General features: G+C 35.8%; 1 protein-coding gene across 3 annotated transcripts in view; it reads right to left on the bottom strand.

Annotated features, from left to right (window-relative positions):
* Window positions 1-19,589, bottom strand: part of LOC122047369 (PH, RCC1 and FYVE domains-containing protein 1-like) — a 44,077-nt gene extending 24,488 nt beyond the window's left edge. The window contains exons 1-2 of one of the 3 annotated variants that reach the window (XM_042608596.1): window positions 19,175-19,589; window positions 17,413-17,515 (exon numbers count right to left, since the gene is read on the bottom strand). In XM_042608596.1, the coding sequence (XP_042464530.1) occupies window positions 17,413-17,515; window positions 19,175-19,281 (210 nt within the window). In that variant the 5' untranslated portion in view covers window positions 19,282-19,589. The remainder of the gene's footprint in view (window positions 1-17,412; window positions 17,516-19,174) is intronic. The other 2 variants (XM_042608595.1, XM_042608598.1) reach the window with 2 other exon arrangements.
* Between the last annotated feature and the right edge of the window lie 4,914 nt (window positions 19,590-24,503).

The raw sequence follows: 24,503 nt of genomic DNA, 5'->3' as shown, positions 1-24,503 counted from the left end.
CCCATTTATACCTTGATGATGTTTATATTTGTTGATACTCACATGATTTGTGATATTTATCCATTTGATATTATATTCTTGATGGCCTGTTTATCTATTGATTAAATAGTAAGAGAATTCAACTTAATTGACAATAACATATGATGATAATTTGTAATTCTAAATGCTAGATGATTATAGATGTACACTTATGTATCAATTGAGAACTTAAAGAACTTAAATAATATTAAATTGTGCATCTTTTGTAATTACCCACTTAGCGATTTGTGCTTATTGTCTACTTCCCTGCACCTCCAGTTTTGTAGTCACAAGCACACTTTTGATATTATAGTTTGTTTCAGCTTTACATAGAGTCAGAGATATTGACATTTTCCTAGTTTAATTTAATTTTTGTTTTGTTATAGTTACGTTTTGTTTCATCTACTGTTTTATCTGTGCATATAAAGAAAATGCTATAAACAAATAAATTTGAGGAATTTCATAGTCATCCTGATTAAGATTTTGATCCCAACTTACTCTTGTGACTCTTGCAGGTACATTTATTGCTCCACCAAGGTATATGTGGAATTGTTTTTCTTTTCTTTTTCTAACCTTACTTCTGCTGGCGCAATCATGCCCCCAAAGATGTGGTTTGTGCATATAGTTTCAATGTCAGGATAAAATTTAAGTTAAGAGATGTTGTGATATGTACAGGTGCAAGGAAACCTGACAAGTATTGCAAAGATTTTATCAATCTACCCTTGTGTTATTCCTCTGTGCGTAGTTTCCTAATGTTCCTTGCCACCAACATAGTGCAATAATAGAAATCTAAGTAGATTGATGACGACTAGATACTTGGTACGAGGAAACACAAATAGGTCAAGGATTGGGTACTTGGCATGTGGAAACTCAAGAAGGTCAGAAACTAGATTCTTGGTAGCATTAAGTGCCAATAGCTCAAAGAGACCATGGGCAAAATTAAAAATTCCCAGAGGTGACAAAGTCTCTAGACATGAAAGATCCAAAAGCTAGGATGTTTTTTGGCATAAAAAGGTCTTGGAGGCATGGAGAACCTCTTGGCACGAAAGTAAGCTCTTGGGAGGAGAGTTGAGTGTGTTAATTTGGGAAATAGGTGAGATTAGACTAAGGAACAGACCCAACATTAGAAGTGATCGGCATCAGAGAATAGGAAGCTGAAAGAGTCTTTCAGTCGAGTTGTACATGATTCGACTTAGCAGTCGATTTGGGCCTAAAGAAAAATAAATAGAACAAAATATTTTTGTTCAAGTGTCAATCGACTAGGAAGTTTTAGTTAGTCAACTTGTACTTTGGTAAATCACTTGCCAAACCATGTACAGGATGAGTAATTCTATTCAAGGGTAACAGTTGACCAAGCAGTCAAAGATGTTGATGTTACTCAACTCATGCCTTTGGTCAACTTAGGGTTAGCTGCCTTGCCAATCGACTGAACTCATGTCAATTGGTTGATTCATAACAAATAAAGTTATTGGTTTGATAATAGCTACATGCAATGGTCAGATACCTACCTTAGCTACTGACTACTGTTCAAGCAATTGATTAATGAATTAAATGTGTCGACTAAAGTAATCATCACAATGCATAAGCTGATAAGTTCAAGTTAACAGTTGATTGATCAAGGGTTCAACTAGCTAGCGTGGCCTGGGAAAAAAAAACAGAAGCAAACAATGGAGCTAAGGGTTTGAAATATAAATAAGAGGCTAAAGGGACTCAGAATGTTTGCTGAAATTGCTTTAGCTTGTGACCCAAAGCTTAGCACTCTCACTCTTCAAGTGTTAGATTTTTTTTCTTCTTCCTTATGCTCAATTCTACATTCTTGTAACACGATGTGTAAGAGGATTTTCAACCTCCAAATACCTGTGCAATTTCAAGGGATGATTCACCGACTGCCATAGGCCATGGAGTAGGAGCAAACATTTTGACGGTTTGTGATTGTTTGTTTTTACTTTGAATCGTTTTGTTCTCTCCACTACACTAACTCCTTGTAGAGACGAGATTGATTCAAAGTGAAAGGTTATCCACCACCACCCCCTCTAGCGTCTCGCTGTCCAACATATTCAACTGTGCTTGTCAAATACGCTGTCAAATATTCGCTCTCCTTGTAGAGACGAGAGTAATTCAAATATGCTATATATTGTTTATTTCAGCTTCTCAAAGATATTAAAATATCATAAGGAAGAATCGACAAAAATCTTCAAGTTGGGCCTGATATGAGCCTGATATGATTCCATATCAGGTCCACATTGGGCTTGATATGATACATATCAGGCCTAACGTGGAGATTTTTTATAACCAACCTCTCAAATCGTGAAGAGATCGGCTTAGTGCTGATGAGTTTCAAGTTCAATTTTTTATAACCGACATCTCAAATATATTTAAAATGGAAGTATTTCCCACCCTTTCATGTGGCAAAGGCCAAATTTTATTCTTTTAATTTTTTAGATGGAAGAAGGTTACTAAGAAAAAGAGAAAAATTCTAAATATTCTTAATGAGAATTAATACAATGGTTAATTTTGTTGAATGAGTTCTAGTATAATTATTTTTCCTGCAGTCAAGCAACACAGTGAGCCTGATTCATGAGACTTCACGGATCAGCAGTAAAGAGTATAATGAAATTGTTAACAATGGTGAGCCACATGTATAGGTGGATGTAAGGCCAGCACATCACTTCAAAATTACAGTTATTCCCAAGTCAATTAACATACCCCTTTCCACTCTGAAAGATAAGCTTTCTGCAATCGATTCAATTATGAAGGAAGCGGGGCAAGATTCCGCCAAATGTGTTGGCTTGTATTTAGTTTTAGGAGAGGCAACGATTCCCAAAGGGTTGTTCACTTCCTCAGCAAAAATGGTTTTCCTCTTGCCAAGGACATTGTTGGGGGGTTTCATCTTGATCGCACATTTCCAACTTATTAAGGAATAATTGTTTATTAAGATCAGGCTACGTATATAGTATGAAAATTTCGTATTTCTATAAATTATTATTGGTTGTGATTGAAGGGAAGCCTTGGCGCAACGGTAAAATTGTTGTTTTGTGACCAAAAGGTCATGGGTTCGAATCCTGAAACAGCCTCTTGCAAAAAGTAGGGTAAGGCTACTGTAATGGATCCTTCCTCGAGACCCCGCATAGCGGGAGCTTCGTGCATCGGACTATCCTTTTTTTTTTATTGGTTGTGATTGGTCAAACTCGAGTGACATGGAATGGATCATTTCATCATGGTTGCCTCAAGTTGTACCCACCAGTGTATGTCTTACAATCTGTTCATAATTAGCGGATTTTGTGACTGTTGCATCATAATTGCTTTAAGGACCTCACTGATGCATAGGTGGTAGCTAATGGTACAGATGATTCATAGGCTTAGTTACTCTCAAATGTAACAAGAACAAATAATATGTTTTCTTTAGTTTGATTCATAGAATGGAATAGATGATTCATTTTCATTGCTATGTTAGATTTGAGAGGTCGGTTATAAAAAATTAAACTTGTAACTCACTAGTACAGTCAACCTCTTTACGATTTGAGAGGTCGGTTATAAAAAATCTCCACATTGGGCCTATCAGGCCCAACGAGGAGATTTTTTAAGATTTTTTTTTATTACATTTTAACACGGAGATTTTTTTAAGATTCTTTTTTATTACATTTTAACACCTCTGAGAAGTCAAAAAAAATAATGGATAACATATTTGAACTCACTGCAACCCCAAAAATCCACAAAAATTGAAATAGGTGCAATTGGAGCTCTTTAGATCCATTAGTGAGTTTTTAATGGATCTAGAGATCTCAGATTGCACCAATTTCAGTTTCTCTAGATTTCGAGGATTCCAAAAAATTCAAATATGCTATCTATTATTTTTTTTACTTCTCAGAGGTGTTAAAATATAATAAAAAGAATCTTAAAAAATCTCCACGTTGGGCCTGATATGATATATATCAAGTCCAACGTGGAGATTTTTACTGGTTCTTCTTATTATATTTTAACACCTCCAAGAAGCCAAAATAAATAATGGATTGCATATTTGAACTCCTTACAACCTCAGAAATCCACAGAAACTGAAATAGGTGCAATCGGAGCTCTCTAGGTCCATCAATGGGTTTCAACAAAAATCCACTAATAGACCTAGAGAGCTCCGATTGCACCTATTTGGATTTTTGAGGTTACAAGGAGTTCAAATATGCTATTCATTGTTTATTTTGACTTTTCTAAATGTTATTAAAAAATCAACTAAACTTTAAATGTCGTGGGCCTGATATGATTTACATATCAGGCCTCCATTATGCATGCATGTAAAAAAAAGGAGGAAAGAGATGAGAGGAAAAATAAAAGAAGCTACATGCATAGGAGAGAAGAGGGAGGACAAAGAAAAGAGAAATGGTAGAGAAAAGAAAAATGACAGTAAAAGTTAGATTTGTCAGGAGGGTAGAACGGGAAGTGCACTTGAAAAAATATGTCCTTTTGTAAATACCAAAGTAGCATGCGCCTTTTGGTCAATTTAGAAACCTAGGTACACCCTTTGGTAAATTGCTGAAATATCTTCTTATTGTGCACTAATTGGAATTTCCTTTCACTGAAGATATATGGCCTTTGATGATTCTTTCTTAAATTTGAAAAATTCCTTTGATAATGAAGCGTATTGTTTTAGGTCTTCGTTGAAAGTTTATGATCATGCCAATACTTCCTTTTCCTTCACTTAGCCTAGAGTTGGGTTCTCATCCAGTTATGATGAAAAAATAGTTCATGATATATCAGATATTGTTTGAGATGCAAGGCATTATTGTTTTGTTCACTTGAATGATGGAAGTAGAGATTGGTGTAGATGCAATGACTTCAATTATAGGTGTCACAAAGTTTAGCTCCACATATACATTGTCTCTGTAACTATTATGTTGTTGTTCAATGAATCATTTTACCTTTATTGTTTATAGACGTTGTAACCCTTCTACGGCATAAATTGATTTTGTCATAGTGACATTTTGTATTTCATTAGCACTTTCTTGTATTTCTTCTTCATTGATATCATCTTTTTCCTATGAATCTTCTATTGGTTCATCCATCAATATTCTCTTTTGTGTATATTGATGACTTTGGGTCCACTTATTATCAGGGAAAAGAATACCGTTTCGTGCCGGACGGCACGGACGGTTTTTACCGTTCCGTCGCCCGACCGAAACCGGCACCCGACACGCAGCGATTTCGACGCGTCATACGCGTGGGCGTGGGCTATGCTTTCGGCACATGATACGCGCGTTGATGCGCGCCAGCACAAGCGACACTCGCGACAAAAGGAATCGAATCGATTCCTTCTGTCGCGCGATCGATTACAGAAGAAATCGATTCCTTCTATAATCGATCGCGCGACAGAAGGAATCGATTTGATTCCTTCTGTCGGGCGAAAAAACCCTATAAAACGTACCAACGAGAGATTGATTTGCAGCAGCAGCGAGGCGAGGCGAGCAGCGGCAGCAACGAGGCGAGCACCAGGAAGGCGAGCAGCGGCAGAGGTACGATTCCCTATTCGTCCCGTCTCGTATGCATCGCCGGAGGCATCCGGCGACGCCTTCGGTGCCGCCAGACCCTACGATCCGCCGCTGCCGAGCGACGTGATCGCTCCCAGCGGCGAGATCGGGTGCGCCGTGCGTGTGCGTGAGTTTAGGAAAATAAATTATAATTTAGATTTATAACAATTCCTAAGGTAGGCGTGATATTCCAAACAGGCTTTATAAAATCCTAATTAAATTTTTTCAATAAAAATTAAAATATATAAAAAATATATTTAAAAATCAAATTTTAATTAATATTCTGAAAAAATAATTTTTAATGTTTTAAATTGTATTTAAAAATTTTAAAAAAAATTATAAGAAATTTGTTTAAAATTTTAAAAAAATTATAAAAATTCAGATATATATTATAATATTTTTTTATTTAAAATTTAATTTATTTTTTAAAAAAAATAATAAAAATTCAGATTTATATTCTAATATTCTAAAAAAATAAAAATTCTAAAAAACTAATAAATTAAATTTATATTTTGATATTTTTATTATTTTATATTTTTAAAATAATAATTAATTAATTAATTAATTTGTATAATTATTATATATAAAATAACATCTTTATGCTAATTTATATATTTATTATAGATAATATTTTTTATCTTAGAATTAATTTTAAATTTCGATCCATGAATATTAACTTTTGTACTTTTGTAATACGTTTAGAAATATTACAAGTCTTTTATTTTAAAAATCCTGATAAAGGTATGTTGTCAATGTTTATGATTCCTAATAAAATACTATTAATCTTGTGCAATTCTGATCAATTTAAATTGAGAAAGATGAATTAATATTTTTAGGAGATTGTTTCAAATTTCAGAAGTTGTTGTTTATAGTTTATATACTTAATTTGTAAATTTATAATGATAAATACATTTTTGACATTATAAAATGATGATCATTACCTAGAAATGTATATTATCCTTACTTTTTGTATAATGCATAGGTAATGGCACCAAAACAACAATCTCATGATCCAGCTTGGAGACACGCACGTCGATTAGAAAATCAATTCCATTGGCAATGTTTGCATTGAGATATGATTGGATGTGGCGGCGGGGTCACACGCCTAAAACAACATCTTGCTGGTGGATATCCGGATGTTTCTAATTGTCCAAAAGTTTCTCAAGAAGTTCGTCGTGCAATGAAAGAGGAACTTGATGGCAAAAAAGCATTAAAGTATAAACAACAACGAGAACATGAACTTGTTGATAGTCGAAGCTCTAAAGAACCAATCTATGATGAAACGAAAGGTCGTGGTGAAGTTCCAAATGACGAAGACTTTTTAGCAGCTCTCAATGCCTCTCGAACTTAATATGACTATGAGCAAAATATGCAACATAGAAGTGGCTCTGGTGCTAGTGGAAGTGGCTCAACTACTGCATCAACATTAGGAAGGAGTGCAAGTGTTCGTATTACTTCAACACAAGGTGGTATTGGTCATTTTTTTTCTTCTATGGGACGAAGACGTGCAGTTGATATTGCTGATATTGATCCACTAGCATTTCCAGACCAAGCTAGCAAATAGACTAGGATTGATGATGCATATTCAAAAGAGAAGAAGAAATCAATCGGTAAAAGTATTGCTAAATTTTTCCATTTTAATCATATTCACCCTAATGCAGCAAATAACACATACTACCGTAGCATGGTGTCCAACATCCAAAAATTTGGTCCTGGTATTCAACCTCCGACTGCATATGAAATTGTCGGTCCATATTTAGATGAACAAGTGGAGGAGATCAAGACTTGGATCCTATCATGCAAGAAAGAATGGAGCTTGTATAGGGTTACGTTGATGTGTGATGGCTGGACAGGACCTACACGGATGAGCATCATCAACTTTCTACTATACTGCAATAGAAAGGTGATATTTCATAAATCTATTGATGCAACTACAGACTATTATGATGCACCCTACATATTTCGTTTGATGGATAGTGTAGTTCACGAGATAGGTGCAGAACATATAGTACAGGTGATTACAGATAATGGTGCCAACTTTAAAAGGGTTGGAGAGATATTGGAGCAAAGGTATCAAACATTATTTTGGACACCATGCGCAGCACACTGTATCGATTTGATGATGGCAGATATCGGTAAGCTCGATATAGTGAAGAAGGTAGTGAAAAAAGGTCAATCTTTAACAAAATTCATCTATAATCATCATTGGGTTCATGGATTAATGAGAAAATTTATTGATGGGGAGATTCTGCGACCAGGAGCGACTAGATTTGCCACTCACTTTCTACTGTTAAAATCGTTGAATCAGAAAAAAGTCGGATTAAAGGTCATGTTCTCTTCTGAGGATTGGGAAGCCTCTCGATATTCTAACACGACTGAAGGTAAGGAGGTGCAAAAAATTATTATGTCTGTCAGATTTTGGGACTATATCGTAGATATTCTTATAGCAGTAGAACCATTGTACGTTGTTCTACGTAAAGTTGATATGGACAAGAAGTCACAAATGGGCAACGTTTACCGCCTAATTCATGAAGCAAAAGAGGAAATTAAGAGGCGTCTACAATCACCGACCAAGTATCAACATTACATTGATATAATCACTACAAGATGGGATGATCAAATGGGAAAACCTATTCATTTGGCCGGTACGTATTTTTTAATGATAAAGAATTTTTAATATTGTTATTAATAATTATATATGTTTAATTATTATAGGCTATTATCTCAATCCGACATATCAATATCGTTATAATCTTAGCACAAATGATGATTTATTAGTGGCCCTCAGACATGTAATATCAAGACTGCATACAAACACAGAATCAATTGCTGAGACTATTAATGAAACTCGATTATTTCGAGAGGCATATGGTTCTTTTAGCGATCATATTGCAGTTTCATGCAGATATAAAATGGATGCAGGTAAATATAGTAAAAATTATTACTAATTATTGTCAACAAATATAAATAATTATTTTAATTTTGTTCTTATTTATCTTACAGCTGAGTGGTGGTTACAATATGGAGGATCAGCTCCAAATTTGAAAAAGATTGTAGTATGAATTCTCTCACAGACAACGTCTTCAAGCGGTTGTGAAAGAAATTGGTCAACTTTCTCCCTCATTCATACAAAAGTACGAAATCGTCTTTCTTATCATCGCTTGGAGAAGATGGTCTACGTTCATTATAATATGCAACTTCAACTAAGAGCAATAACAGAAGAGAATGAAGAACAGGAGTCTGGTGATGTAGACCCATTTGATATTGGATTTGTCCAAACTGAGAATGATCCAATGATGGATTGGTGGAACGTTGTTGAGGCTGAGAATCCATTACTTGATGAAGCAGGAGACCCGCCACGACCATCTCAATTTCTTACTCAACAGATTGAAAAAATACAAGCTAGAGGAGATATCTACGAGGAAGAAGATGATGAAGCTTTTGATCAAGAATTTCGATTTTCTAGATCTCGGTCTAGGCGTTCTCAAACATGACAAACCCAACCAAAGTCCATAGATAAAGGCAAAGGCAAAGCTCCTGCAATTTTTACTAAAAAGAAAGAAAAAGGCAAACCTCCTGCTTTTGTGGGAAGGGGTCAATTTAGAATTAGAGAAAATCCACTCGATGCAATTGATGAGCAAGAACATGATGACAGTGATAAAACATCATCACCTTCTGACACTGTAGTCCGACGAGAAGTTCGAAATGAGGATAGTAATGTTGATAGCAGTGCAAGTACTCATGGAAGTGATGATAGTGGTGATGCATCTAGTGGTAAAAATTATGTCCCCCCTACTCTAGCACCAGAGCCATGGACATGTGAGATAGATTACACACATGCAACTCAAGATTATGATCATGGAGCTAGAGGTAGTGATATTCAATATCAACGTCGATATAAGGGTGACAAACAAAAGAATGCTCATAATTATCAAGATATGCAGGAGAGTTTAGCTGAGATTGATTCTAGTTGAAGTTCATCATACTCGCAACCTTCTTATTATAACTCTGATGCATCATATGGTGATCCGTCATACCAGAGCTCAGGAACGTATGCTTATCCTTATCCTTATCTTGTGCCTGTACCTGTACCCGCTCCGATTTCAGTGGTGCCAGTTCAAATCCAACATCCAGTGATGAATCGAGACACGTTGATGAACATGTGGAGAAATCAATATCAATATTGCACGTCATGGGATGCTTATTTAATCTGGTCATTGGAGAACTATGGAGTTGACCTAAGCAGAATATCGCAAGAACCAACGCTTCCATCTTATTCACATCACTCCTTTTGGTATTAATAAGGTAACATATTATGATGTATCAATTTTAATTCAAGTTATTCATAGATCAACTTTTTTTAAAGAAAACTATATTTAATTTTTTTTCTAACCATATTAAGTTGTTCAATAATTGAGAATTTATATAAAATTAATATACAACTTATTTTTAAATTATATACAATAAACATATTTATCTAATAATTACTATATATAAATAAAAAAATACCGAAACAGTATCGGCACAGCACGATACCGAAACCGTATCATTCTGGTCCAGGACCGAAACCTCGACACGGGTCTTCGCGCTTCCTCATTGATTTTTTCTTCTTAAAACCACACAAAGGACAATGCAGCTTTTATAGTGCAAGGATAGTACGTCTTCGCCTCTTTTTGGATGTTAAGACAAAGTCCTTCAATAAAAGTATTCAACAATTTTCGTTCTGACCAATCACAAGTTTGGAGAAAGAGACTATGATATTCTACTACCGTTGTTATGGTTGAATTTTGGATAATTCCTCATCTGCATTATCATACTCTTAAGGTGTGAAACGAGTGAGAAGACCATCTACAAACTCCTCCCACGTTATAGATCCATGACATTACATAAATAATTGATATCATCGAAGAGCCTCTCATCCAGATGCAAAGAAGTTATTTCCACCTTCGAATCAGTTGATGCCTTGTGCAAGAGAAAATATCTTTCTGCTTTAGAAATAAATCCGATAGGATATCTACTTCACCAACAAGGGAATTCATCTTCATAGAATCTCCAATTTGTCATAATATGAAATTATTACTCTGATACCAAGTTGATAGCAACCCGTGTCTTATCTCGTGGTAAATTGAAGAAAAAAATGAGAACGAGAAGATAGGGTAATCACTTTGAGGGGATAGGCCTCCAATAATCAAGTAAAATTGATTAACCAAATGTATTACTTATCCCTAAAGATTGCATAACATCTCTTTAAATAGGCACATAAGGGTACCTTTTCAAGAGAAAAATTCTAACAAAGTATACTAATAGAAAAAAATCGAATAACGTATCTAAAAGGAAAATTAAATATAAACTTATCTTAAAAAAGAGAAGAAATAAAGATAATATCTTGAAAGGGTTATTTGAATATGTCTATTTGGGATCGTATCAAACATGAGCAAATCCCCCATGATAGCCTATTCACAACCAAATCTATTTCCTTCTTCTTCGGGTTGTGTTGTCTATCTACCAATAACTCTCATTGAGTGCTTTCCTCTCCCCTTTCATTTGGGTGTCAAATAGTGTTGTATACGCTTTTGCAAGAAGAAGCCCACTCGAGAGGCTAGTCTCTTAGGATTTCACCAAGGTTTAAAATTTCGACCTGTGCCGAGATTTCGGTCCTAGACCGGAATGATACGGTTTTGATACCATATCGTGGCGTGCCGATATAGTTTCGGTATTTTTTAAATATAAAATATATTAATTTAAAAATAAATATTTAAAAAATAAATAATATAAAAAATAATCTTTTAAAACCGGAAAAGATATGAAAATAGCTAATTAAATAAATAAAAAGTTGATTATAATTTTTAAATTAAAATAAATAAAATATAAAATTAATTAGATAATTTTATTAGGCTTTAATAAGGTCTCTTCAGATTATCCCCATCATGAGTGCATTAAAATAATTAACTTAAATTTTAATTAAAGAATTCGAAATCCGACAACACTCGCGAGCTCATGCGACTTTGACACTGCCGCTGGGTCGCATGACTCCTCCGGCGGGTCGCGTGACCCTTCCATGGTGATCGCGTGGTCACACGACCCCTGTGTAACGGTCGCGGGGCCACGCGACATATCTACTATTGTTGCGGGGTCGCGCGACGCCTCCTAGCTATCGCGGGGCCTGGTGTCATCGTGTCGGTGTCGGTCAGCAGGCGGAACAGATGTTTCGTCCTTTTTGACCAGCTCGGCATGGTATTTTAAACACTAGTTTCACCTTATCCTCTCCCATAGGAACTGTTGGATGTTTTCCTTCTTCATTCATCTATTCCCCATATGTGCCTCACTGCAAGGAGAAGGCTGCTCAAAATACATGTTTCTAAGCTTCGCTTCATCCTTTATTTATCGACGTGGTGATCTGAGATGAAGGAAACAAAACAAATGTGCTCCTTCAACTTTACCACTGTATGTTCTGAATTTCATTATTGTCGTGTCCTAGTTAGTCTTCTTTTGGCGCAACGGTAAAGTTGTTGCCATGTGACCAAAAGGTCACGGGTTCGAATCTTGGAAACAGCTTCTTGCAAAAAGTAGGGTAAGGCTGCGTACAATGGATCCTTCCCCGGGACCCCGTATGGCGGAAGCTTCGTGCACCGGGCTGCCCTAGTTAGTCTTCTTTTCTTTGCTTGTTTAATAGCAATGTATCTATGCTCTAGATTAGGAGACAGTATTAGAGTGTTAAGAGTTATTAGATTAATGTTATGTGATGTTTGCTATTTTAGGTTTAGAGTTTATGTTCAGTCCTGTATATGCATGCAATAGGTGTCATTCACAGTAACAATTTAATACACTTTTATTTCTCCTACGTTAATAGAAATTATGTGCTTCATGTTCATAAACTCGAGCATTTCCTTAGAAATTCCTCTAAGAACCTCCGTGTCTCTCCACCAACCTACACGAAGAGGAAAGTTGATTATAATACTAATATGTTTTACTTATCAACTAACTCGAGCATTTCCTTAGAAATTCCTCTAAGAGCCTTCCTGTCTCCCCACCAAACTATACTAAGAGGAAAGTTGATTCTAATACTAATATGTTTGACTAGTCAACTAACTTAAATAGTAATATGATTTTTAACATAAGAAACATATTATAAATAACTTTGTTTGTTGTCTTTCTTATAGATCTTGTTCTTTTAATTTAGATGTCAATACTCTCGCCTTAAACAAATATCATTTCAGACAACAAGAGCCTGATTAAGATTCCGGCAAAGTTTTCATTTAGCGTTGTAGTGTTCACCATAAAAAAAGAAGATAATCTTCAGTTCCTAGAAACAAAAGGAAAAAATAATAAAGTATTTTTCCCATTTATTGGAAATAGAAACAACAATCAAGGTGGATTTCTTTGTGATAAAGGAGAAAGAAACAAATAAAATCAAGGTTTAAAAATATCATTCCATGTTCCATGCTGGATTGTCGATTTTTGACTAGAATGGTACAGTTTAATATGTGTCATGCTGAGACTCAAAATGCTTTAAAGTGTGTCATGATCAACTCGAGTTTTAATTCTAGAATCCCCTTCCACATAAGTTTATGTACCTTCAAATAAAAGTCGTAGTTAATTAAATTAAAATTATAGAGCAACAAGCAAATTATAAAACTATAACAAGGATGTCGACTTCAACTAATGATTATTGGGTTTAGGGAAGCTAACTTATGCACCTAACCAATTCCAATATGAATTGCAAGCATCAGATGAGAGCGCTTCTTATGCCTTAATTATGGGAAGCTAACTAGTTGAGGGGAGTCTTGGACCATTTGAGTAGAACGATGATAGAAGTAACTTATTTGTTTTCTTTTGCTAATTTAAACTTATTGTCAATCATCAAAGGGGAAAGCTTATTAATATTCTTGGTGGTTGGCAAACATATCAAACTCTACACAAGTTAGAGTGTGTAGGTTTGCCTGGTCATGCCGATGGATTAATTAGATTAGGTGGAAAAGTGATTCAACCTTGAAGGGAAGTTCAAAATATTTATTTATGTAATTTAGGTAGAATACAATATGATATAAGATATGTACTTAAGTAGAAGTGAGTTACCAAGAAAGCTCATGTCTTGAAAGCCAAAACATTAATTTTTCAATTATTACTATTCATCATTGATCAGCTAAGCATTCCCCTTTGGTTGACCAAACTATGATTGCTATCCATCTCCAACAATTACCGTTGTTTGTTGACAACATTTCTATTTGGTGTTCTAAACTATAATAGCCAACAATTGTCATTGGTCGATCAAATATTTCTCTTTGGTCAACCAAACTATGTCATCCATTTCGAATGATCATTATTTACCATTACTCTACCAAGCATTTTCCTTTGGTTGATCAAACTATAATAGTTAACAATTTCCAAGTGATTATTATTAATCGTTGGTCAACTAAAGATTTTTCTTTGGTTGACCAAACTATATAAATAAGAACCAAATGATCGTTGTATAATAGTTATCCATTTATTAAATCTTTAACTAAACAAGCAAATTTTTTTTATCCACTAAAGTTTGTGGATAAGCTCAAATTTAATTGTAAATCATCTATAAATAGTCTCTAGAGGATCACTGCTAAAGATCAAATATTACATAAATTGTGTTTTGTTTAAGCAATTATATCTTTAGGTTCTATAATCCTCTATGCATACGTCAATATTTTTTTCTTTTGTAACTCTCTCTTCGCTCGTGCGTAACCCATTCTTTAGGGTAACACCGAATCTTTTTACACCAATTCTACATCATTGTAAAGCTAGAGCATTCATATTTGATCTAGAGATCAATATCCTCTTGGGTTAAATCTAAGAACTATGAGATCATTGTACTCAAACATTAGTACTCTTGTTCGACCAATATTTATAGTAAGATTTTTCCTAGTGAGAAAATGTCATATCAAAGCAATATGAGCCATAGAGTAGGAGGGACCTTCGAACAACTTGAAAAGCCTTTAATAGCATTGTTTTCTTTTGTTTTCTCATAGCATTTACATTAGTTTTCTTGTTGCAATTACTTTAGTTTTTTCTTGTTGCAATTTCCTTTGCTTTCTCGTTGTAATTACTTTAGATTTATCATTGTAATTTAATTATAAGTTTTATTGTTGCGAGTCCATTCTTTCTACAAGTTATTTCTTTTCCTATGCCTAATTGTATCACAATTCATGCATGCGCTATTTAACATTTGGTTGGAATGAGTAATTTTTGCAAGATTTTAGTGACTTGTCTTTAACAGTGATTAATATATAAATAATATCCAAAAACAAAATAGTCATTTGCAAAAGAAAATATATATAAAAAAAATGAATAATCTTTAGACCTAAATTTCCTTTAAGTCAGTAGCTATATTTCCTTCTCATTATTCTATTTTCTAAAATTAAATAAAATTACAATGTAAATTGTCAAACATCTTTTCTTATCGAATTTTACATTATAAATTATTTTTTAAAATTTTAAACGACTAATTAAGTTGAACCGGACCTACATCTTAGGTTGGGTTAAGGTTAGGCAGAATCCATCAAATAGACATGGTCATTAAGGTTATGGGGGTGCAAACCAAGCTCGACCTGAATTCATTTACATTTGGGATAATCTGATTTAGCCTTATTAGGTTAGATTAGTGGAAATTCTAGGAGATTGGTAGTTTATATATATATATATATATATATATATATATATATATATATATATACATATCCTCACCGTTTCTTAACCCTTCTCTTCTCTTACAATGCCACCAATTTCATGTCTTCTTTGTGTGTCCCCCAACTCCACCCTCAACTGTTATAGACTATTCCTCTCCTTCAATAGCTCTCTCCCTCTCTATAACTCTCTCGTAGTCTCTTCTCCTCTTCCTCTTGTTTTGTCTCTATGTCGCTATCACTCAAAGCCAAGGTGAGATGTCACTTAGGGCTAGGGCAAGCCACTATGGCCTCCTCTCATTCCCTTTCTCCCTCTTCCTTTCTCGTTCCTTATGCCCAAGGCCACACACATTCTGGTGTCACTATGTTGGCCTCCTACACCCAATGCATGAATGCGTTGATATCTGAGTCGAGAGGTCGAGGGTCTGCGGCAGCAAATGCGATAACATCAATATCTGTCCGTGCTAAACACCTGAGACCACCATGTCATAGCTGGGCCCGTATTCACCGTGATTTACTCCCTCTCATACTTGTGGGGCCGGGTTGAGGGGGCCGCTGGGTTGGCGGTTCCAACCTTTTGCAGCATGAATGCGTTGATATCACCCTCAGGGCATAGCTGAGCAGGTAACCATGTGGCATATTTGTAACATGAATGTGCCGATATCACTGTCGCCCTTATCTCTTGACCTCTCCTCTCTCTTTTTGAAATTTCCTTTCCCTACATCACCCTCTCCACACGAGGACTTTGATGGGCAATTAATTTCCCCTCCTTGGCACCATGATGTGCATGGTTCCCTCCAACCTCATCATTGTAGTTGGAGTTTGGATTTATTATTTGGGTTGTATTGTGGTAATTCTATCAAAATTTGATCACGTTGAGTTATTTAATAACTCCTAGATGTTATGTCATTATCGTATTTAGTTATCATAAGCTTTTCTAAGTTGTTTAGATACTTGTATCTGTAGATACTCAGGGAACAGGAAACACACTGACCTTGTTTGTAGAATTTTGAAACTTTATATGGTGTATATTCGAGGTGGGTAAATTTACATTTAGATTCAGTTTATGTTCTTTCTGCATGAATTAAATATGTAAAAAGACTAGACTATTTATGTTGCTACTGAAAAAAAAAAATTAAATCGATACTAAATTAGTAAAATAGTTTCTAAATAGGGGATTAATTAAATTTCTTTGTTGTGTACATGTGGGTGATCATGTAGAAATTCACATGGGGAGAAGTTATTTTCAGAAGAAAATAAATGATACTTTGATTTCTATTCATTTGATACATATCTTTAAACTATGATTTATGTGGTGATACTTGTATACCTCTTTGACGTTATAAATTCCTATCTACGCAATCTGCTAATATGTTATTAAATTCACACAATAACATTTATTAAAGGATGATTTAAGTTAATCCCACAAACTAATTTTTGAATCAAGTATGAACCCAAGGTGAAATACTACTGTGTAAAAGACATAAAATGAAAAAACTATTGTAAATGGAGAAAATAAATACTAAAAAGTAAAAAATTTGGAGCCTTGCATTTTATATTTAGTCGATTTATTAATCATGGCTAAAAGATGATAATTCAAAGTAGATTAATTTATGATAAAAGACTAAATTTTACTTGTGATAATTGATAATAAATGGATTGACTTGTGAGAATAAATGTTGATAATTAAAAATAGATCTATCTATAATAAATAAATGATGACAATTGATTGCTATAATTAAATATAAATATTGGTATCATCCTAAAGAATGACAATGCGTATAATGGATTAACTGAATGTAGAAGTGGAATAGGAGTACTTCAAAAAAGAATTTTAATTGTTATTTCTTTGAACTCTTAACTTAAAATATCATATGCACACACATATATCTTATCACCTATTTTATAAATTTGTGCTCACTTTTAGAATTCTTTAGCCTCCATGAGTGGCACCATTGTAGCAATCACATTATTTATCATGGTTTCTACAGAGATAAGTATTTTATTTTGATTTTTTATTGCCATAAGCCATATGTATATGCAGCCACATATGAAATGCTTTTTAGAACAAGAAAAATAGGATACAAATTCAAGACTATTGAAGAAATTACAAATTTCTAAGGCAACAAAATCTTCAAAGCAAGATAACAAGAAAACACCAAGAAAAAAAAATAGAATCAAACAGGAAGCAAGCATATTATGGTCTTCGTGGAGATTGACTTTACCAGGAATCTTAGATAAAGGAAAATATTCCTTTTTTTCATCTTTTGTGCCAGTGTAGACATCGTCATTCCACAGAGATGGCATGACCAGTCATGTTGAGATTTCCTTTAATAAAACATACAAAGTTCGGTTTAATGATTATAATATTTGCAAATATTTATCCCATGTCATAGGAATTTTATACCTCTTCTCTTCCTAAAAATTCAATGAATTCACGCGGAAAGATGCATCTGGACCATGACAATTAGTTGATATGATTCTTTACACTAATAAATTAAGTGAATAATGGGGAACCCTTTCTAAGTTTAAGGAATAATGCAGAGAAAAAAAATTCTACATGAGATATCTACCATTTCATCGCCCACTAGCTTATAATTGTTAGCCAATATATTCTAAATTATGACACTATGGACCTATAGTAATCATGACTAAAGATTTCAAATAACATGTTGCCTTTGTAAAGTTAAGCATACAAAAATAAATATCAATTTTGAATTAGTGAAGACCCAAATGCATAGAGATTGTCAATCTGTTAATGACAATGCAACTTTCCTTCATTCTTGTTGAAAAATTAAAAATATATATATAAAAAAAATCTTTAAATTCCCAAACCCCATTGACCTCCCACGGGCTGGCACAATTGGTACTTGCATGTGGTTTTTCTACAATAGGTCATGGGGTCGATTCCCAACATATGCCAAATGCATCGCGGGTCACCTAACCCCATGCAAAGGGTCACTGTCTTGGGCGAAGTCTTATGATTTACCTCCCTTAAAAATCACATGGGGCCGTCTTGGAGGGGCCCTTGCGGTGAGGGCTATTGAGGGTTATCACCTTTTGCTGTAATAGATTTTGATGTGATGACCCATCAACTAAGTATATACAATGTATCTCAATTATCAGTAACTTATAAATTTAACAAGCTCTCAGAACAGAATTTGATCGAGACCAATATCCATGTTTGATCTTGTTCCTTCCCGTAATTCAACAAATTCACTATCCATAAGTAAGATAAAATGCCCTTGATATGAATTATGTTGGACAATAAACATAATGTGTATATGTCAACTTTATGCAAGTAATTGAGTGGAATATATTTTCAATTAGCAGCTGCTCCCTGTAAAAGTATGATTTGTACATTCTTATAGTCATCCCTAAGGCCCAAAACACATATCAACATCATTTTTAAGCCCCTTCATTGTGAAATAAAAGTTGTCATCCATATTTAGTACAACAAAGATCCCATTTTCACAAGCCATAAATAGATGATTTTTTATCTTCATACACCAAATTTGTCTTTGCAAATCCTTTTATATTTTAAAGTTTGTATATAGTCCAACGCCAGCCTTACTTTAAGGACCTCGCCACCTAAGGCATCAAGATCGCTTGAGATGGTTCTGTTCCCACTTTCTCTTAGCAGTCTAAGTAACTTTATCAGGCATTTATGCACGTTCTGAGATAACCTGATTAGAAAATTAGAGTTTTCTACCAAAGTTAGGCAAATTCATCCTTCCATACATCGCGCCCTTAAATCCAAAGAAGAAAAAAAAAAATGCCACACTATGGTACAATTTAAGGACTAGCTTGAAGCCCATGAATCTGAACCAAAACAGAGACAAAAGCTCCGACATCCAGGATCCAGCAAACTCAAACAAGCAATACAGACAAAAGGTCAGTCTCATCTTGAGATTCCAAACACGTTCACTGATACAACCGAACAAAGAAATGGAGAAATCCAAGATCGAAGGTCGATGAAGTGGATACCTTATTGATGTCTCGATCAGGATTCGAGAAGCCAAGGAGATCTGCCATTCCATGAGAATGCCGTAGCCGCCGGAATCGATCCTCTCGCGCTTCCGGGCATCATCCATAGCAGCTCCTGTCCGGGACTCTCATCGATCTCAGGGCCAGGAGGAGATGGAGAGCTCTCCCCGAACCCTAGAACTCTCTTCCCGGATCAAGCTCGAGATCGAAACCGTGGAGTCCACAAAAGGGGCTTAAAAACGAATGAGGCAGTGGGTGCGTGTCACCGTCGCGACGGATATCGTCGGCAGTCGGCGCAGGAGTTGAAGAAGGAAGGGCGGAGGTGATCGGAGGAGGAAATCTGGAGGCGGAGGGGAACGATAAAAGTGAGAGTCAAAGAAGTCGACATTTATACCACATGTGGAGGGGGGAGTTAAAAAGAAAAAGGAAAAAAAAAAACCGGAGAAGAGAGTCCAAGAATCGAAGGTGAGAGGATTGCGGGGTGGGACTGGGCGGCAGTCAGCATCATGGACGTGGTCATAAGCAAAACCATGCGTTGACTGGGACGGTAAAAGAACTTCCTAAAAAGTTTGGAGCAGCAGGTGAGCCAAACGTAAATAGGCTGAGAATATCAAATCCGAATTTCCTTTTATGAAAAAAATATGGAGAATGATAATAATATAATATAATATGATGTTTTATTGAATCAGATATTTAATTTTCATAAATATCTAAATGTAAGTACTTTTAAATTTATAAAAAAATCACATAACTCTTTTCAAAAATATCTCTTTATTTGTTCCTACTAATAACGGCAATTTACCAAAACACGTATTACGGTTAATGTATTTACCAAAAAAACACATCACAATTTTGTATTTACCAAAAGGCGGAGTTTACCAAAATCAATCCCCAGATTACCCCTCTGGCTAAAATGGCAACCGCCTTTTTCAAACACATTTTTCCAAGCATCCAAGCCGAAAGTAGAATAGAAAAATAATTTGTGGTTCGGATACACGTCTTCTCACCGTCTCTCTCCCTTCGTCCCTCTGTGTGGTGTTATAAACTTGAAAGAAAAAAAAATATGAACCCTGCGCTTGCCATTACTGCTCGTGGTGGTTGGCGATTGCAATAGACCAGTTAGGTTTATGACATAATTGCGTAAGAGTTGCTAGAGGAGACCAAGGACAAATTAAGTTAAGAAGGTCAGCCGAGAAGGACAAACTTCTTGCAAGAGGGAAATGAGTAGAAGCACACATTTAAAGATTTAGACATATATGTATGGATTTTTTTACTGTAAAATAGGGTAGTGAAGGTAAATAAAAAGTACACCATTTGTCTGTGAAGGGTGGCAGCAAAAAGTGGTATTATGGTTAATTTTGGTTGTGTGGGGAATAATATTCAATAACACCTGAATTATGATGTAATAGAAGACTTAATCGATTTAATTCATGTTAGTTTTTGACGTTGATAGTTAAGTTTGGCTAGGGTTTAGTCAGTGGTGGTCCTAGTTTACAAGAAGTATCTGCTTCAAAAGTGGCTTGATATCTATGAGATCATGCCCAACGTGGGCCTGATATCATAGATATCAGGCCTAACGTGGGCCTTATCATATGATATCAGGCCTAACGTGGGCCTGATACCTATGATATCAGGCCCACGTAGAGCCTGATATCGATAATGTGTTATGTGGTTAAAACTTTGCTTTTACATCAGACCGTTCCTAGTTTGAGCAAAATTACAATTTAACTACAAAAAATGATTATGTAGTTGCAAATTTACTAAAATAGTTTTTTAATTTATTTATCAGGGATGATCATATAACTGACGAAATTCTATATGAGATATGGAATACTCTTGATGCAACTTCTAGCATTGGACATGCAGATAATGTAGGAGAAGTATCCAGAACAAATATTTCATCGTCTTCACAGTATAATTGTGTGCATAACACAAATAGAAATACGAGCAGTAATTTCACATTTGATCTAAATGAAGAAGCTAGTATTCAAGAAGATGAGGTTCTGAACTCGTGTGCAACACTTGTTGATTACTATGACCCTAGTTGGAGTGAGGAGGAAGGGTATTATAACCGAAATGGAGAGGAAATGCAATGCAATACAAATGTACAAGAATTCTTTGCTGATGATATGCAGATTGAACAATATGAAATATCTCAAGAGCAGTATAGTGACTTAGAGGAGGAGCTCCCAATAGCTGATGATCCATATATTCTAAATTCTCGATTGCTCCAAAGGCCAATTGAAGAGGCAACAGATCAGCATGAATTTTTTGTAGGACAGATATTTCAGTCTCGACAAGAGTTCAAGAATCAACTTGTGAAGCATGCCATGGTTAAACATATGAGATATAACCCAGTTGACACTCGGAAAAATAAAGTAAAAGTTGTCTGCTTCAATCAACCGTGTAAGTGGAGAGTAGTTGTCAAGGGGGATGTCGAGTTCATTGTTACGAAATATATAAAGGAACACCAATGTGGCACCATTAGGGAAAGTGCTGATCATCAAGCATGCTCTTCATCCTTTGTAGCTTCTTTTGTTGAAGAGCAATTTCTTGCTAATGAACAATACAAGCCAAGTATGATTATAGCAGATATAAAAGCCAGGTTCGGAGTGACCATATCCTACAGAAAAGCTTACATAGCTCGAGAGAAAGCGATGAAGAAAGTTGTTGGAGATTATGATCAAGCATATAGAGATCTTCCACTATATCTGCGTGAGTTAAGAGTAAGGGATCCTAAAACCTATGTTGCACTACACAGGAATGGGGATAATCAGTTCCAACGATGTTTTTGGGGTTTTGGAGCTTGTAGGAGAGTATTTAGGTCTTATCTGCGTAAATTAATTGGAATTGATGCCACACACCTAAGAGGCAAATATCCGGGTGTGTTGTTGATGGCTACATCAATAGATGCTAATGACAATGTCCTCCCAGTAGCCTTTGGAATCGCTGAAGTTGAATGTGGGTCTGCGTGGGAGTGGTTTCGGATCATATGAAGAGATTCTTTAATGTTGATCCACAGTCAATGAGTATAGTATCAGATAGACATTGTGGCATTATAGCAGTAATTAGAAAAGTATACCCTACTGCCCATCATGCTTTCTATTGCCACCACATGTCTTGCAATATGACAATAGGTCAGGTTTAGGGTTGTTTTGGGTCACAGCACGAGCAAACACAACACTACAATATGATCTCATAATGCATCCATGCTTGAAAAACATCCAGATGCTCATAAGTGGCTTGAACATTGACCCTAAAAGATGGGCTAATGCACACTTTAGTGGGAGAAGGTACACAATGCTAACCACCAATTGTGTAGAGAGTTTAAATGCTTTGTTCAAGGAAGCGTGAACTTCCGATAAACAGGTTAATTGATAATACCGGAAGAAAGGTAGCTCAATGGTTCTGTAATCGTAAGGAGGAAGCGTCGAAATGGTATGTAGCGTTGACACCTCATGCTACCAAAGAAATGCAATCAAGGAGAGAGAAAGCTAGACGATATAAAGTCCACCCTACTCTCAATCCGAAATGGAAGTAGAGACATGGGGTGCTTCATACATTGTTGATTTGGAGAGAAAATATTGTAATTTCGGTGCCTTGCTCACATGCAAATGCTGTCATAATTCACGAAACATGGATACACTCCCATATTGTGAGCATTACTTTCATTCACATAATTGGAAAACGACATACATGGATCGTATTTACCCCTGTCGAAGCAAAGAATTTTGGCCTAGGGGTGTCAACAACATTATAGTGCTATGTCCACGTAGCCTTGTGCAGCCTGGTAGGCGAAAGAAGGCAAGGATCGAGTCAAAACATAATGGGAAGGTAAAAATCAAATGCAGCAGGTGCAAACAACTGGGCCATAGAATGCCGCCAGCCCCTGGATCTTGACTGAATTGTAAATTCGAGGAGTTGAGGCATATGTTTTGTATGAAGTACATAAATAGGTTTGTAAGACAAACAGTTGTTAAAAGTGATGTTTCTGTTATATACGTTTATGGAGTATTTAGTTTGTGTTACAGTTTTATGGTAGGTATGAGAATAGTAAACCATCACCTGCAAGGCAGAAATAATACTTCACACCATATCTCCATTGTGTCAAATAAAAATGCGATACATTTCAATTCAACAGGAAGGGGTTCGTAATTTCAAAGTCACATTAATATGTAGTGAAATATAGATGTGTTAAAACATGCACAAAGGGAGTGTAGTAATCGATTCCATAGGGTAGAAAAGAAAAGGTGTGGACTGTTCCGTGCCAACTGGCACGGAGCCATACTTCGTAATCCATGGTGTATAAATTATGTTTGACAGCATAAATACCATCTGCCCACCATGACCTTCACAGGGGACTTGATTTCATGAAAATCCAAGTAGGGGAGGGCCATCAGTGGGTTTTGGTCAAAACCCACTGATGGACCTAGACACATCGGATTGGACCCATTTCAGCGCTAGTGGTATTCTGGAGTTGCAAGGACTCAGAATCTGGTGGCAAATAAATGTTTAAATATTTATAGGTGCTGGGAAAAATTTAAAATACAATCAGCCTCCGTTGGGCCTGATATGCTTGGATATCAGGCCCAACGTGGGCCTGATATCCAAGCATATCAGGCCCAAAGTCGCCTTGGCACTTATAAATGGCAACTGGCACGGAGCCATACTTCGTAATCCATGGTTTATAAATTATGTTTGACACCATAAATACCATCTCCCCACCATGACCTTCACAGGGGACTTGATTTCATGAAAATCCAAGTAGGGGAGGGCCATCAGTGGGTTTTGGTCAAAACCCACTGATGGACCTAGACACATCGGATTGGACCCATATCAGCGCTAGTGGTATTCTGGAGTTGCAAGGACTCAGAATCTGGTGGCAAATAAATGTTTAAATATTTATAGGTGCTGGGAAAAATTTAAAATACAATCAGCCTCCGTTGGGCCTGATATGCTTGGATATCAGGCCCAACGTGGGCCTGATATCAGTATCAGGCCCAAAGTCGCCTTATAAAGCATATCGGCGCGGAGCTTCGTAATCCATGGTTTATAAATTATGTTTGACACTATATACCATCTTCCCGGGGGACTTGATTTCATGAAAATCCAAGTAGGGGAGGGCCATCAGTGGGTTTTGGTCAAAACCCACTGATGGCCCTCCCCTACTTGGATTTTCATGAAATCAAGTCCCCTGTGAAGGTCTTGGTGGGGAGATGGTATTTATGGTTCCTAGACACATCGGATTGGACCCATATCAGCGCTAGTGGTATTCTGGAGTTGCAAGGACTCAAAATCTGGTGGCAAATAAATGTTTAAATATTTATAG

The sequence above is a fragment of the Zingiber officinale genome, chromosome 2B, assembly GCF_018446385.1.
Source record: "Zingiber officinale cultivar Zhangliang chromosome 2B, Zo_v1.1, whole genome shotgun sequence".
Taxonomy (NCBI): Eukaryota; Viridiplantae; Streptophyta; class Magnoliopsida; order Zingiberales; family Zingiberaceae; genus Zingiber; species Zingiber officinale.
This window is presented reverse-complemented; position numbering and strand designations above follow the sequence as displayed.